Source organism: Delphinapterus leucas, chromosome 21 (genome assembly GCF_059928025.1).
Source record: "Delphinapterus leucas isolate spDelLeu-1000000601 "Yukka" chromosome 21, BTC_Dleu_Yukka2, whole genome shotgun sequence".
In the NCBI taxonomy this organism is placed as follows: Eukaryota; Metazoa; Chordata; class Mammalia; order Artiodactyla; family Monodontidae; genus Delphinapterus; species Delphinapterus leucas.
Window position 1 is genome coordinate 29,162,419 of NC_143149.1, and position 14,307 is coordinate 29,176,725.

At 55.9% G+C, this 14,307-nt stretch overlaps 1 protein-coding gene across 1 annotated transcript; it reads left to right on the forward strand.

Moving 5' to 3' along the window:
* The first annotated feature begins 6,805 nt into the window (after positions 1 to 6,805).
* Positions 6,806 to 9,939, forward strand: ZNF703 (zinc finger protein 703). The gene is made up of 2 exons (XM_022571187.3): positions 6,806 to 7,216; positions 8,227 to 9,939. Exons 1-2 carry the CDS (start codon positions 6,986 to 6,988, stop codon positions 9,751 to 9,753), a joined length of 1,758 nt encoding a protein of 585 aa, XP_022426895.1. The 5' UTR covers positions 6,806 to 6,985; the 3' UTR covers positions 9,754 to 9,939.
* Positions 9,940 to 14,307: the final 4,368 nt, after the last annotated feature.

Consider the following 14,307-nt stretch of genomic DNA (forward strand, 5'->3'; position numbering starts at 1 on the left):
GGGACCCCACCTCTCGGGTTTCCTTCTCCGAGCAGAGGCTGGCAGAGGGCCACGGAAATAAACACTCCTCGAAATTGTTTTGACATCTTGGAATTTGGTTTTATCAAATACAACCAGTGGTAACTGAGCCACTGCCTGAGCAGTTTTCCCCTTTTCTCTAATCGTATTTGTTGAAATGAATTTGGAGCTGCACATCCCGCTAGTCAGGAGCCCAGCCTAGGAAAGGGCATACTTTGGACAAGTTTAAAGGCCTATACACTGCCAGAAGTGGGGGCAGGGCAGGGGCGGGGCGTGGGTGTCAGAAGCAGGTACCTGCCCTGTGTAACTGAGATATTCACAGTTTGCCACCAAGATCTCCTGGGGGTCCAGTAGTTCCAGCTGGGGGATGCTCAGAACATGGGGGCAGGACAGCTGGGGAAGCCTGGTCCCTGCTTCCCTTTCAAGGACCTCCGCTCTGCTCTTGGACTCCCCTTATACCCAAATGAGACATGGTGCACGAACACACCTAGAATGATTCATCCTGTCACCCAGAGGTGCTCAGTAAATGTGGTAGAATCTGCATTGAACTTGAAGCAAATTCTCTTAAGAACAGTGAGCAACTGGTACAAACTCCTATGTATAAAATACATTAGCTACAAGGATATATTGTACAGCACAGGCAATATACCCAATATTTTATAATAACTTGGAATGGAGTGTAATCTAGAAAAATATTGAGTCACTATGTTGTACACCTGAAACTAATATAATATTGCAAATCAACTATACCTCAATTTAAAAAATAATAAATAAAACAATTTTTTTTAAAAAAGAATAGTGGACAACTAAACTATAGGGTAATTAGCAGGATTTAAGTTAGAGCCTCCTGACTTTTTCTTTTAATCTGCAAAAGAAGCCCACAGATGCCCGAAGGAAAGGGCTGCCCCACCTTTTAGGAGCTGGGAATGTGCATGCCAGGGAAGGTGGCCTGGACTGACCAACTCGCTCTGGTCCTTACATGCTCTGGGATCGCCTTGGGCCTGCACCTACCAAGTGGCCAATAAACAGAAATTGAATAAATTCATTCAATCCAGTTCCATTAATTAAATGAATGTTCAGCTTACTTCCTTCTCTGCCTCAGTTTCCTCTCTACCATATTCTCATTCCTGGACACAAAAATAAAACGCTGGTTGCGAAGACCAGTATTCTGGAAGACAGTTGAAGTCATTTGCTTTTTTTTTGGCCATGCCACGCGGCATGTGAGATCTTAGCTCCCTGACCAGGTTTCGAACCCATGGCCCCTGCATTGGGAGCAAGGAGTCCTAACCTAACCACCAGGGAAGCCCCTGAAATCATTTGTTTTCAATGTCTCCTCCTGTGGGCCTCCCTCTCCCTCAGGCCTGCACTCGGTAGGTTGGCTCAGAAAAAGCTACTTGGATTCGAATCCCGGTTCTACCACTTTTGAGCTGTGAAACTTGGACAAGTTACTTAACCTCTCTGAGCCTCAGTGCCTCACCTATAAAAACAAGCATAGTCCCTACCTCATCTGTTTGTAGTGAGAACTGAGTGACTTATTACAGGTAAAGAGCTCAGACAGGCTGGCACACTATAAGGCTCCATAAATGTTATTATTACAGAGTAAAATACTCACTGCTAATCACAGCTGAGGTGTTGGCAGATTACTAAAGTATAATTCCTCCCAGCAGTATTTGCAACTTAAAAGAGAGAAGAAACTTGAAGGCCCAAAGGAACAAAGTAGTCAAGGGTGACTGCCCAGGGCTAAGGTTGATGTCTGGGGCGGGGCAAATTGAGGGAGGAGAACTTCAAAAGCACACCTCCTCGCATCCCCCCTCCCTGCCAGCCCTGCCTATCTCCCCTTGGGCTGATAGGAGATAAACTAAACCACTTCTTCAAAGCACCCTGCTCAAGGACCAGGATCAAACACAGGGCTGGGAGATAAGCTTCAGCCTACATTTCCTTTGTCCATTCCTTCCCACCACTTTTCCAAAGGAAACTCAAGGGGGAGGAAAAGTAGTTAATTCCTCCCTCTTTTATCAAAGGGAGTTACCTCCCCATCTATAGGGCAATGGGGACGATGGGGCTGTGATAGGAGAACAAGGGAGAGAAGGAAGCCTCTTCTTGCTGCGCTGCCAGGGTTGCTGTGTGACTTAGACTCCCCCAGAAGCTCTGGGAGCCCCGGTCTTTATCTGTCAAAAGGGATAAAAAACACCTGCCCAAAATAACTCAGAAAATTGTTGCGGGATGATGAACGCAAATATGTATTTGGGAAAAGATCCTTTAACAGGCTCATATAGTTGACATTTTGAAAAATACGAAGTCATCCACCTTGAGTCTTTTTACTAATATGGTGAGGGGAGATAGAAAGAAATAACCCGCTGTATGTAAAATTCTTATTCGTTCATCAACAAACTTTCACTGGGCACGTATGGCATTCAGACTGCGTGCATTCATACCCCCATCTCGTACCAGCTGGGACTTGGGGCAGGGTACTTAACCTCTCCGTGCCTCCACTTCCTCCTCTGTGAAATGGGGTGACAATAGGACCTACTTCCTAGGGCTTCTGTGAGGATTAAATGAGAGAAATTGAGAAATTGTGCAAAGCTCATCCAACAGCGCTTGGCTGTCAGCGTTGGCTGCTGCGATGAAGACAGTTAAACATCCCTCTAGGCAATAAGAATACAAAGAGGATGAGGGCAATACAGAAGAATCCACAGTCCAGCAGGAGAATGGACAACAAAATAAATAATGGCAGATGCCCTGTGATGAGTGTAAGAACATAATCGGAGCTGTGAGAACACAGAAGAGGGGGCTACCAGAGTGGGCTCCCTGGCAAGGCTGGTCCTTCTTGCTTTGCCTGTTTGTTCCCACTGTTCCTTGGGCCCCTCTGGTCTTCCCATGCCCAGGGCTGTGTCTGAAGCCTGGGGATGGGGCAGACAGAGGCAGTGCTGAATCAGGGCTCCTGGCCAAGGCAGTAGTTGCCAGTGGCTGAAAGATATTAAGCGCCAGGGAGGAAAACCAAGTCCCCTGTGAGGCCGACATTTCAGAATTCTTACAGCTTGTAAAAAAAAAAAAAGAATGTAAATAGTTACCCAGTGAGATATTATTTCTTGTTGTTGCCATTAGGGCTTGAGTGTCATGAAGAGAGAGGCCGTGATTCAGGCAATTCCACCTTGGTGAGGATGGAAAACTCCACATTAATCCCACACGACACACACCTCCCACCTCTCCTCCCAACCTGACTCAGGCGTTTTTTTCCTGGGTGGTGAGTTTTATGCAAATTGAAATCATGAAAAAAAATCTATAAATATTCAGAATTTCCTAAGGGATTTTCTTGATGGCTTCTGAGAAGCATTTATTTTTTTAAAGACTCCTTTGACTGGAGGCTGGGGAAGGGGTACCCTCATTTGGGTAGGATGCTGGGCCGACTTGGGTGTTCAAGTGGGTTCCCAGCGCTGGGAGCCTCTGGATCCAGATGTGCAGTGACTGTTCTCCAGAGCAATCGCCCCACAGATGCCAACGATGCTGTTGGTCACAGCCATCACTGACCTGGGACTTTCTTTGTGCCAAGCACTAGTTGTGTGATATGCATTGTCTGTTTTGGGCCTTCCAACTCTGAGGTGGCCACTCTTAGGTTTTATACCTGAGGTTTCCGAAGCTTAGGGAGGTTTCCTTGCCCGGGTCACTGGCCTTTGGGTAAGTGACTAACCTCTCCACGCTAGAAATGGGAATGATAAAGGTACCTGAAACTTATCAAGAGCCTGACACATAGAATTGTAATTCTTCACCTCATTGGCTGGGGGCATTCTCAAGCAGCCCCACCCCATCCTACTGTCATGGTGCCCCTCCCTCTCAGGGCAATCTGGGAAGGGTCCCTTAGCCACAGGACTGCCACTTTTCTGCAGAGGAAGGACTTGGGCCCTGTACAACACTGTCTTGTGTGGCATTTTCAACCACACCTCATCAACCTCAATAAACACGGCCCAACTGAAAACTTCTTCAGCCTTATTCTCTCCCAGGTGACAAGACATTCCTTTGAAAACGGACTTGCTTTAGGCCACTAGGGCCCCACTTAGGACTCTGTAGAGGGTAACATTTCAGCTAAGTGAATGTCAAGTACTGATTGTAATAATCGTCTAGTACCTTTTAATTAGGCCTCTGGCCTGGCTGAGTATGGTCTTGCATATTCCCTCCTAAGGCGATTGGGTGGATCCAGCCAAAGGGTTCCTGCTTTCCTCGTCAGCACCCGAAAGGGAAGCATGGCCCTATTCCTTTGCTAGCACTTTCCAGGAGTGGGGAAGTAGGTCTGGTCTCCACCTAAGTGCTGTCTGGCACCCCCGTTCCTAGTGATTAGCTGTGAGCTTAGGGAATGGGGTTTCTTAAGGACAATATATGATTACCTGGGCAAACTCTCCACCCTCCTTCCCGAGCCTGGTCACCCTGTCCTCACCTCCTCTGCTCTCCCTTCCTTTCATTCATTCCTTACCTTCTTCTTCTCCTTTCCTCCCCAAATAGAGAGTAAATATTTTATCTCCCCCCGGTCTCCCCTCTCCTTCTGCTGCCTCCTACCCCTCTAGATTCCTTCCAAATTCCTAAATGCCTTTGTCTCTCACTCCTCCCCTTTGTTCCCAACTGATTCCCCATTAATCATCCCTAACACACATCTGCTGGGGTCCTAGCAGGAGCTCTTGGCTGGCACTCACAGCTGGGCTGGTTACGATAATCAAGAAGGGGTCTTTCATCTTTTCCTGTCTCCTAGGGCTCCCCCCTTCCCAGCTTCTCCTCCTCCAAGATTGCCTACAAAGGCCCACCTTTTTCCATTCTGGAAGGTTCTGCCCTCTCTCTGCAGAGCAATCTCCCAAAGGCCAAATGGCCTCATAGGCTGAAGCAGCCCTGAAGTGGATGTTTAAACTTGGTGTTGGCAGTAGCAAGGATGTCAGAGGGCTCAGAGGCTGGCATGAGAAGGGGGGGTGGGCCGGGTGTAGGGACCACCACAATAAAATAAGTGAGGTCCTCCCTCCTTCTTGTAGCCCTCTTGCTGCAGTATGGAATACATCACCCAGTCAGGGCATCCCTTGGCATTCGTGGTAACCTAATTTTACCAGGATTAAAACTGGGGCAGGGAAAGCTTGTGTAATTTCTCAGAGGTCTACGCATACTGTCCAAAAACCAGATGGATCCAGGAAGTACATTCAGTTTAGTGTGTAACTGATGTGGTGACTGCTGCCTTCTTTACTGAGCATGATAAAGATTGCCATTTGTTATTTCTGTGATACTTGTTTCTTTCCATTGGAAGAACCCCTTTGAAATCATCTGTCCCCGTCTTGGGATCTCATGTGATCTCAAGGCGTTGATCAACGAGCAGCAGAGTCCTAGAGCAATACGCCCCGAGTGACAGGCCTGACAATCGGAGTGATGGATTCGGGCTGGAAAAGCGGTACTCGAAGCGAGGCAGTGACACCAGCGCGCCTCCGCTGGCCGCCGAGAGCAAGGAGAAGTGGTCTCCCCAGAGGCCGGTACACAAAGGGCCAGCTTCACCTTCTGATCGGCGGACCAGGACCTTTAATGTCCGGACAAGGACTATGTGAAACCTCTGCCCGGTGCGAAGCTGGCAGTGCATACTTCATCCAAAAGGCACGGGAGGGAGGGGATAGGGTGAAGGAGGATACTGTTATTTTTAATAAAAAGTTTTTAATTCCGAAATTCCCCTGGCAAAACCTAGTGCATTTTCCCCCGCGAGAAAAAAAGGATGGGGGTAGGGTAGACGCATCTCTGGAGTTTGCATCGACGTGCAGCACTTACAGAGATTCCTCCCTCCTCTGGGATGCTGACCTCTCCGTGGTCTCCACCCGACCCCCAATAGCAGCTAGGCCGGGTGCAGTGAGAGAATTTTACGCCTCTAAGCAGAACACCGTAAGAAACCTGAAACATACCAAACATCTAAACTATAAATCAGTGCGCAGGCACCTCGCGCCCGGCGCATCCTGGAGGGGCGCACCGCCTAGGGAACCGCGGCTTATTGCGACCATCTCACCCCGGAAGGGACACCTCAAACTTGCAGGCTTTGGACCGGACTGGCTCAAAGTTGTTGGAGCGGTTTGAGCCGCGTCCCGAGAACCGTGGCTGCCTCCGAGGCTCGGGCGCTTCCAAGTGAGGACACCCGGGAGAAGCCAATTAGGGGAAGAGAGCTGGACCCGAGCAGAGCCGGGACTGAGCCCGAGCAGAGCCCGAGCAGGACCAGAGCAGAGCTGGGGCTCTGGAGGCGCGGCCCGCCCCTAGGCTGCCTCCCGGAAAGGCTTGGACTTGGCAGTGCCGGAGCCGGCGCCAGGAACTCCTACCCCACCCCCAGCCCACCCCGCCCCACCCCAATCCACCCCACCCCACCCCACCCCAGACACACACGGCCTGTGGGTGACTGCCCCCGCCAGCACCACCCCTCGGCGGTGCGAAGCGAGAGAGGGCAGAGCGACAGGAAAGCCAGCGGAGGATAGGGAGCAGAGCCCAGGGTCCCGGAGAAACCCAGTCCTCTCTGGGACCCCCGGGGCAGGGGCAGCCCAGTTGGGGGGAGGGGAGGAATACGGCGGGTGGTAAAGGCCGAGGCGGCGGGTTCGCGGGCGAGGCTCCTTTAAGGCTCTCCCCTCCCACCGGCGGCGCAGGCCTCCGCCCGCCGCTCTCCCCGCCCCGGGGTCCCGGCGAGAGCTGCGATTGGGCGGGCGCGGCGATCCCTTTGAAGTGTAGCTGCCGATCGCGGCTATTTGACGTGCGGCTCGCGAAAGACGAGGGTTTTTGTGTTGCTCGCCGGGGCTAGCGGCGGCGGCGGCGGCGGCGGCGGCGGCGGCGACGACGTCGTCGTCGTTGGAGGAGGGGTGGAGGCGCAGCGACTGCTGCACCGCGCTCGGCGCTGCGGAGCGAGCCCACCCGCCCCGGGAGCTCGCCTCCCGGTGGTCCCCCTCCCTCCCCGCCCCCCCAGTGGCGCTGCCTCCTCCAAATGAGCGATTCGCCCGCTGGATCTAACTCAAGGACACCCGAAAGCAGCGGCGGCGGCGGGAAGAGGCCGGCAGTGCCGGCGGCGGTGTCCCTCTTGCCTCCGGCGGACCCCCTGCGCCAGGCGAACCGGCTCCCTATCAGGGTCCTGAAGATGCTGAGCGCTCACACCGGCCACCTCCTGCACCCGGAGTACCTGCAGCCGCTGTCCTCCACTCCCGTCAGCCCCATTGAGGTCAGTCCCCTGGTCGCTAACCGCCCTGCGCCGGCCCCATTCCGCCCACCACTGCCGGGCCCTGCTCCCTGCGCCCCGGGGCTCGGTGCGACGCTCAGATCCGGCCACACTGGCGGACGGAGTGAGGAGGGACGGAGAACAGAGGGGTTAGAGCCCACTTGGTGCTCCCCAGGCTTCTCCGGGAAAGGTTCCCCTCCCACACTCGCCCTTCGGAGCTACGTGTTTTCTCTCGGATTGGGTTTGCTCTTGGAGTCTCCCCTGGGTCCTTTACTTCTCCTGGGCACCCAGTGTTCAGGCCAGAGATGATCTCTCCTGGGCCTTTTCCGCCCGCCCCCACCCCCACCCCTCCACCCGGGTTTGTTCTCTCTGAAGCCCGATCGCCCCCGTCTCACGCCGCCTCTGTCTCTGTCCCATCCGGTTAGAGTGCACTACGCCCAGGCACTCCCGACCCCAGGTCTTTCTTCCTCCCACTTGCCTGGGTGCCCTCCCCGGGAGGGAGGGGCTACGAAGAGAGCGCCAACTGCAGCCCTGGCTTCAGAACGCGCTTCTCCCGGCTCCTACCCTGCGGCGCCACCGCCAGAAACCCGTCCCAAGCGAAGTTACCCAAACTGAAGGAATAAGTTTTAACCCGGGCCTAGAGGCGGGGAGATGAGAGGGCAGGAATCGAGTCACAGCCCCTCCCCCAGCCCCGAATCCAGAGAGGTCACCTTCTCCCGCGGTGGCCTTTGGTGGACTACTTCCACTGCCCATTCCCTGGGGCCTACGGCGCACTCCGGAACCCGGTGGAGCGAGGGATCCCACCGACGGGCAGTGTGACCGCAGTTCCGCCCAGCTGCCCCGCCCGCCCGCCAGGCCCTCGCAGACCCTCTCCCCGAGGCCCTCCCGCCCCGTCGCGCCGCCTTGCGTGTTCCCCGCGCCCACCCGCCTCCCCTGGCGCCCCGCTCGCTCGCTCGCTCCGTGGGTCTCTGGTCTCACCCCCGTCTCCCTTCCCTTACCACTGTCTCCCACAGCTGGACGCCAAGAAGAGTCCTTTGGCGTTGCTGGCCCAGACTTGCTCGCAGATCGGCAAGCCGGACCCGCCGCCCTCGTCCAAGCTCAACTCGGTAGCGGCGGCCAACGGGCTGGGAGCGGAGAAGGACCCTGGCCGCTCGGCCTCGGGCGCCGCCTCCGCGTCTGCGGCGCTCAAGCAGCTGGGGGACTCCCCGGCCGAGGACAAGTCCAGCTTCAAGCCCTACTCCAAGGGCTCCGGAGGCGGCGACTCTCGCAAAGACAGCGGCTCCTCCTCCGTGTCCTCCACCTCCTCCTCCTCCTCCTTGTCCCCGGGAGACAAGGCGGGCTTCAGGGTCCCTAGCGCCGCCTGCACGCCCTTTCCCCCGCATGGAGCGCCGGTCTCGGCGTCGTCGTCCTCGTCCTCCCCCGGCGGCTCCCGGGGCGGCTCCCCGCACCACTCTGACTGCAAGACCGGCGGCGGGGGCGCCGGCGGGGAGCTGGACAAGAAAGACCAGGAGCCCAAACCCAGCCCGGAGCCCGCGGCCGTGAGCCGAGGCAGCGGTGGGGAGCCGGGTGCGCATGGCGGCGCCGAGGCCGGGGCCTCCGGGCGCAAGTCGGAGCCGCCCTCCGCGCTGGTGGGGGCCGGCCACGTGGCGCCGGTGTCGCCCTACAAGCCGGGCCACTCGGTGTTCCCGCTGCCACCCTCCAGCATCGGCTACCACGGCTCCATCGTGGGCGCCTACGCCGGCTACCCGTCTCAGTTCGTGCCTGGCCTGGATCCGAGCAAGTCTGGCCTCGTGGGAGGCCAGCTGTCGGGGGGCCTGGGCCTGCCCCCGGGCAAGCCCCCCAGCTCCAGCCCGCTCACCGGGGCCTCCCCGCCGTCCTTCCTGCAGGGATTATGCCGCGACCCCTACTGCCTGGGAGGTTACCACGGCGCCTCGCACCTCGGCGGCTCCAGCTGCTCCACCTGTAGCGCGCACGACCCAGCTGCGCCTGGCCTGAAGGCGGGGGGCTACCCGCTGGTGTACCCCGGGCACCCGCTGCAGCCCACCGCGCTCTCGTCCAGCGCCGCCCAGGCCGCGCTCCCCGGCCACCCGCTGTACACCTACGGCTTCATGCTGCAGAACGAACCGCTGCCGCACAGCTGCAACTGGGTGGCGGCCAGCGGGCCGTGCGACAAGCGCTTCGCCACCTCGGAGGAGCTGCTCAGCCACCTACGGACTCACACGGCCCTGCCCGGCGCCGAGAAACTTCTGGCCGCCTATCCGGGGGCCTCGGGCCTGGGCAGCGCCGCCGCGGCCGCTGCGGCCGCCGCCTCCTGCCATCTGCACCTCCCCCCGCCGACCGCCCCCGGCAGCCCCGGGTCGCTGTCCTTGCGGAGTCCACACACTTTGGGCCTAAGCCGGTACCACCCTTACGGCAAGAGCCACTTATCCACAGCCGGGGGCCTGGCCGTGCCGTCCCTCCCCACAGCCGGACCCTACTACTCACCATACGCGCTGTACGGACAGAGACTGGCCTCAGCCTCCGCGCTCGGATACCAGTAACTACAGCCCTGCTTCCCTCCCCAACCTCCTCTCCTCCCCGCCGCCTCCCTTCCCCACCCGCCTCCGCTGCCTCCTCCACCACTGCTTGTCCCTGCCGGACCCCCGCCCAGACCCCCCGCACCGGACTGTGTATTTATTTACTGTAATGTTAGCTTACAAGCTGGGAATATAAGTGCATTAACGGCCCACATGAGTCAATGGTATGCAAAGAGTCTGTTCCCCTCCAAATAATAATATTAATCACACAGGTAACTACATGTCCCCGGTCCCTCTTCCTTTCTCTTCCATTTTTTTCTTTTACTTAGATGTAAGTTTCCGATTTTTTTTTCCCTTTTGCGCTTTTTTTTTTTGATGGGTTTGGTTTTATGGGGAGGAGGGGAGTTGGGGGTTCTTTTTGGTTTCCCTTCCTGGGGAGTCTCTTGCGTGCTTCTTAACCGTTCAAACTACACTTCCTCCTTCTCTGCTCCCCTCCTTTCCCCTTCATTCCTTCTCGCTTCCATCCATTTGACGTTCTGTTTTTTTCCTTTGTACGAGTAACAGAGAGGAGGTATTTTTTGTAAGGCATTTGGGGGTGCAGGGAGCGGCCTTGGGAGCTAGAGGCCTTGCCCTCTTATGGACCTGGAACTTTGCTCTGTGACCCCTGACCTGCCACCCTCTCTCCCTAGGCTCCTTGGTCTGTGCCCTGGCCCCCCAAATTAGAGCCTTGCTCCCCGATCTTGCTCTGAGCACGGGTCAGTGGCCGGAGAGGCGCCTCCAACAGAGCCTTTCTCCTCCCAGACTCTTCCAGGCCCCAGACACCGCGTGGTCACACTGCCTGGTGGTGAGGGGCCCGCAGGGCTCACTTCACTGAAGTAAAAGTTCTAGAAGGCCCTGCTGGCATGGAACTTTGCTCTTTATAGTTTGCAAAGTGCTTTTATAGTCATTGTTTTTCTCTGGCTATTGTGGCTGTGGTCCCTGTCCTGGCGATGGGCGCTGGGTGGGTGATTCTTGCTAGATCCTTCCAAAGCAGACCAGTGGTAGTATCAGCTGACAGCACAGCCTTGTTAGCACCATTGGGGGAGTTAGGGAGCACACGGATCACAGCAACCCCGGTGGCCCCCTCCCAGGCCTGACCCTAGAGTCCCCAAAGTTGGCCGTGGGCTCCCTCAGTTACTGGGATTGAAGGCTCGGCCCCGGGGTCTTCACCCAACACCCTCCCTCCCTCCCTCCCGGCCTTATGCAGCTGCGCAAGGGCTGCGGGGCCTGTTTGGGATGAATAGAGCTCTCCCTTGGTAAGACTTATTTTGTTAATAAATGGAGTACTTGGCTATATTCACACCGTGGTGTGTTTCTCTCTTGCCTGCCCCACTGACCCACTTCCAGACGCCTAAGCAGATGCCCTTCTTTTGTTCTTGTTTAAAACACCTTATGGTTTCCTTCTCAGATTTCCGTTCAAGGACGAGTTTAATGCCTTTCCTCAAGAAAGCAGGGGAGAAGAAAACAAAACTTCTGCCAACGCGTTACAAATAACATAAAACGGCCCCTTTTTTTCCAACTTGGTTATTTAGCTCCCAGCCTCACTTCGAAGGCCTTGCCATTTCCTGGGGACAGGGTGGAGGGAGTGTATAAATGTGGATTTTCCTCTGGGCCTAGATTCGAGGTCCAGGGGCCGAGAAGGGAACCAGGCAGGCCCCAAGACCAAGAGACTCGGCAGCGCCGCCCCGGAGCCCTGCGGGCGAGCAAAGACGACGTGCCTCTGGCGCCACCAGGTGGCGGGAAAGCGAACGACTGTCGCCAGCCCCGACCCGCGCCATCCGGGCTTCGCACTCCAAATGGGGAGGATTTCCTCTCCCTGACGGTGCCTTTTATACACCTTGAAGCTGAAGGGTAAATGCACCTGTCGAGAAGAGTGCTTCTCAAGGCTTGGGGACTCCCCAAGGCCAGCTCTGGATTGTGGACCCCAGTCGTCTGCGCCCCCAGAGACTTCTCTGAGCGGGGTTTGGGTTTTGTGGAGAAGGCGCGTAGGTTACTCGGGACCTGGAAGCCACACTCGGTGCCCGTTTTCTTGAGCTCGCACGATTGACACCGGCTTCTGCATCCTCGGGCAGGCCAGAGTTGGGGTGCCGTTTATCGAGATGGTGGGAGAGGGCCGGGGCACCTCCCCACTGCCCGGGGAGTCCGAGGGCCGGAGGAGAGGGCCGTGCGGGCCCGGGGCCTGTGCGTCCTCCCCGGGCTAGGGGCGCCCCCCACCCCGAGGCTGGCGCCGCTCAGGTTCCGGCTGCAGGACGCCCGGAGCCCACCTCTCGGGGTGCGGCGGGCCAGGGCGCGCGGGGCCACCCGATGGGCGCACTGCAAAATGCCTGCCTCGCCCCCTCCTGGCCGTGCTCCTCTGCGTCGGCGCCGCGCAGCTTTGGGAGATGCTGCTGTTGCAGTTCGCGTTGTTTTGCTTTACTTTCTCCGTGAGGAATGCGACTTGGGGGCAGCTCCCGCTCCTCAAACTCTGTGCTTCTGAAATGTCCCTAGACCCAGAGGTCAAGTGCGGAAGGGGGCGGGAGGGATTCTGCGCTCTCTGCGCTCTCTGCCCTCGCTGTCTCAGCCCACAGCCGTCCCCAAACTCCTTTAGAGACTCACAGGGTGGGTCTCGGCCTCCGGCATCATGACCTCGGGATTTGACAGAACCTCAACATATGATGTTTCTGCGGGGGGTTTGGTTTGGGGTTTGCGGGGGTCGCCCCTATATCTTTGTTTCTGGGCAAAATTCCTTCACTAGTCAAGGGAACCTCAGTCTTCTTCTGAAGCAAATGGCAGTGCTGGAGTAAGACCCGCAGGGGAAGGGACCTGGGCTGCTGGCATCCTTGTGCACAGGGCAGGGCAGAGTCAGGGAGAGGCTGGATGGGCTGGAGAAGTCGCCCTGAGAGCCAGCTCAGGGTCTTCCTGGGGAATCATCCTTATGCAACTTCTCAGAGTTCAAACTGGCCCACAGGAAGCTTTAAAAGACCTGAAATATAGCAACTTGATTTACTTTTTCTTTTTCTCTGTTGTTTTGTTTGCTCTTGGTTATTTTATTTCCCATCTTCCTTCCTCTCAAATCCCCCTCTTTCCTTCAGATACCTTTTTTGGTTGGTTTGTGTGGGGGGGTTTTAATGCCTGCTAAAATTGCTGGAAATTGCTCCCTCTGCAGGGAGACTTAAGCTTTTCTCTTTCTTAAACTGGGTCTTCAGACCTCCCTACCTAAGGACCACAGGGCTCCCCTTGTTGGGACAGCAGAAAGGGAGAGACTCCAAGAGCAAACTCTCCATATAGCAAAAGAAACTTCTCTCTAGGTGCTTGGCTTACATGGGAGGTGTGAGAATGCAGGTTACAAACTCCTCAGAGGATTGAGTTTCCCCCAGAAAATGTATTATCGGTCTTTGCAGACCAGGAAGGATGCCCGTTGGCCTGATTGGAAAAGGCTGTCACCAACTACCACTGTGACACGAAGGGCAGGCGTTGTAGCCTGGAGGGGCCCAGTTTTCACCCTCGGATGTCAGATCTCCTCACCATAAATGGGTGACAGTCCTAAGACATGGGGCAGTTTTCACTAACTGTGGGGGGAGTTTGTTACTTTCAGGAGCTACATTCTCAGGAAACAAAGTTGCTGTTTTAATAGAGCTAATGCTCCCCACCAGCTGCTCATTTGCATAATTAATTCACCCAGCAAGTCTTTGAGAATCACCTCTACCTTCCATCTCTCCACCTTCTCTTCCTAGCCCCCCTCCCCCTCTTCCTCCTAATCTCTCCCAGGCACCAGCAATGGGGCCTGCGTTCCCCAGGCACCAGGAAAGGTGGCAGCCACAGAGCTGGACCTTGAGACACTGGATGTTCCTGGCTCTGGGTCATATTTTCACACCTCCTGCCTGGTTATTTTTGTGGCCTCATGGGCAGCAGTGGGAGGAAGGGAGGAGAGAGAGGAAAAGGCCTCACCCTCAGATACAGGTTTGGCACAAACAGAATTGCAGGGTGTTAAGTTTTGAACTTCCCAGTCGTCCCCCCAAACCCGTCCCCTGAGAATCCGCAGCCCAAGTGGGAGGGGTAGGGCCCTGCAGCATTTTTCTGCAGCCGTAATTGCCTTGGTCTATGCAGCATCCTGGGATGTGTCTTTCAATACACGAACTAACCCCCTCCTGATGTATGTCTGGATTTCCGTGGACTCCCTCGTCCAATAATACTGTGGCTCTGTACTTTATTAATCATTCTGTAGGGGAAGCTGCACTCCAGTTTTCTGTTTGACTTGATTTCATTCATCCTGTCTTTTTGCAAAATAGATGGTTGACTGCATCCGATAATGTATGGTTTAATTTGGAGCACTATGGGTTTGAATTACCATTTTCATAATGTGCTGTGCATTAATGTGTTACATCATTTATAAAGAGAAATGTGCTGGGTTTCAAACTTTCTCCTGAAAGCCAAAGTCACCTCACGGAAACAAAGCCAAATCACATCGACCCATCTCCTTCCCTAGCTGCCCAGGAAACTCTTGCCTCCTCCCCAGCCCAGGTGAAACCTGCAAGCCCCCCTAAAACTCCCCATGAGGCT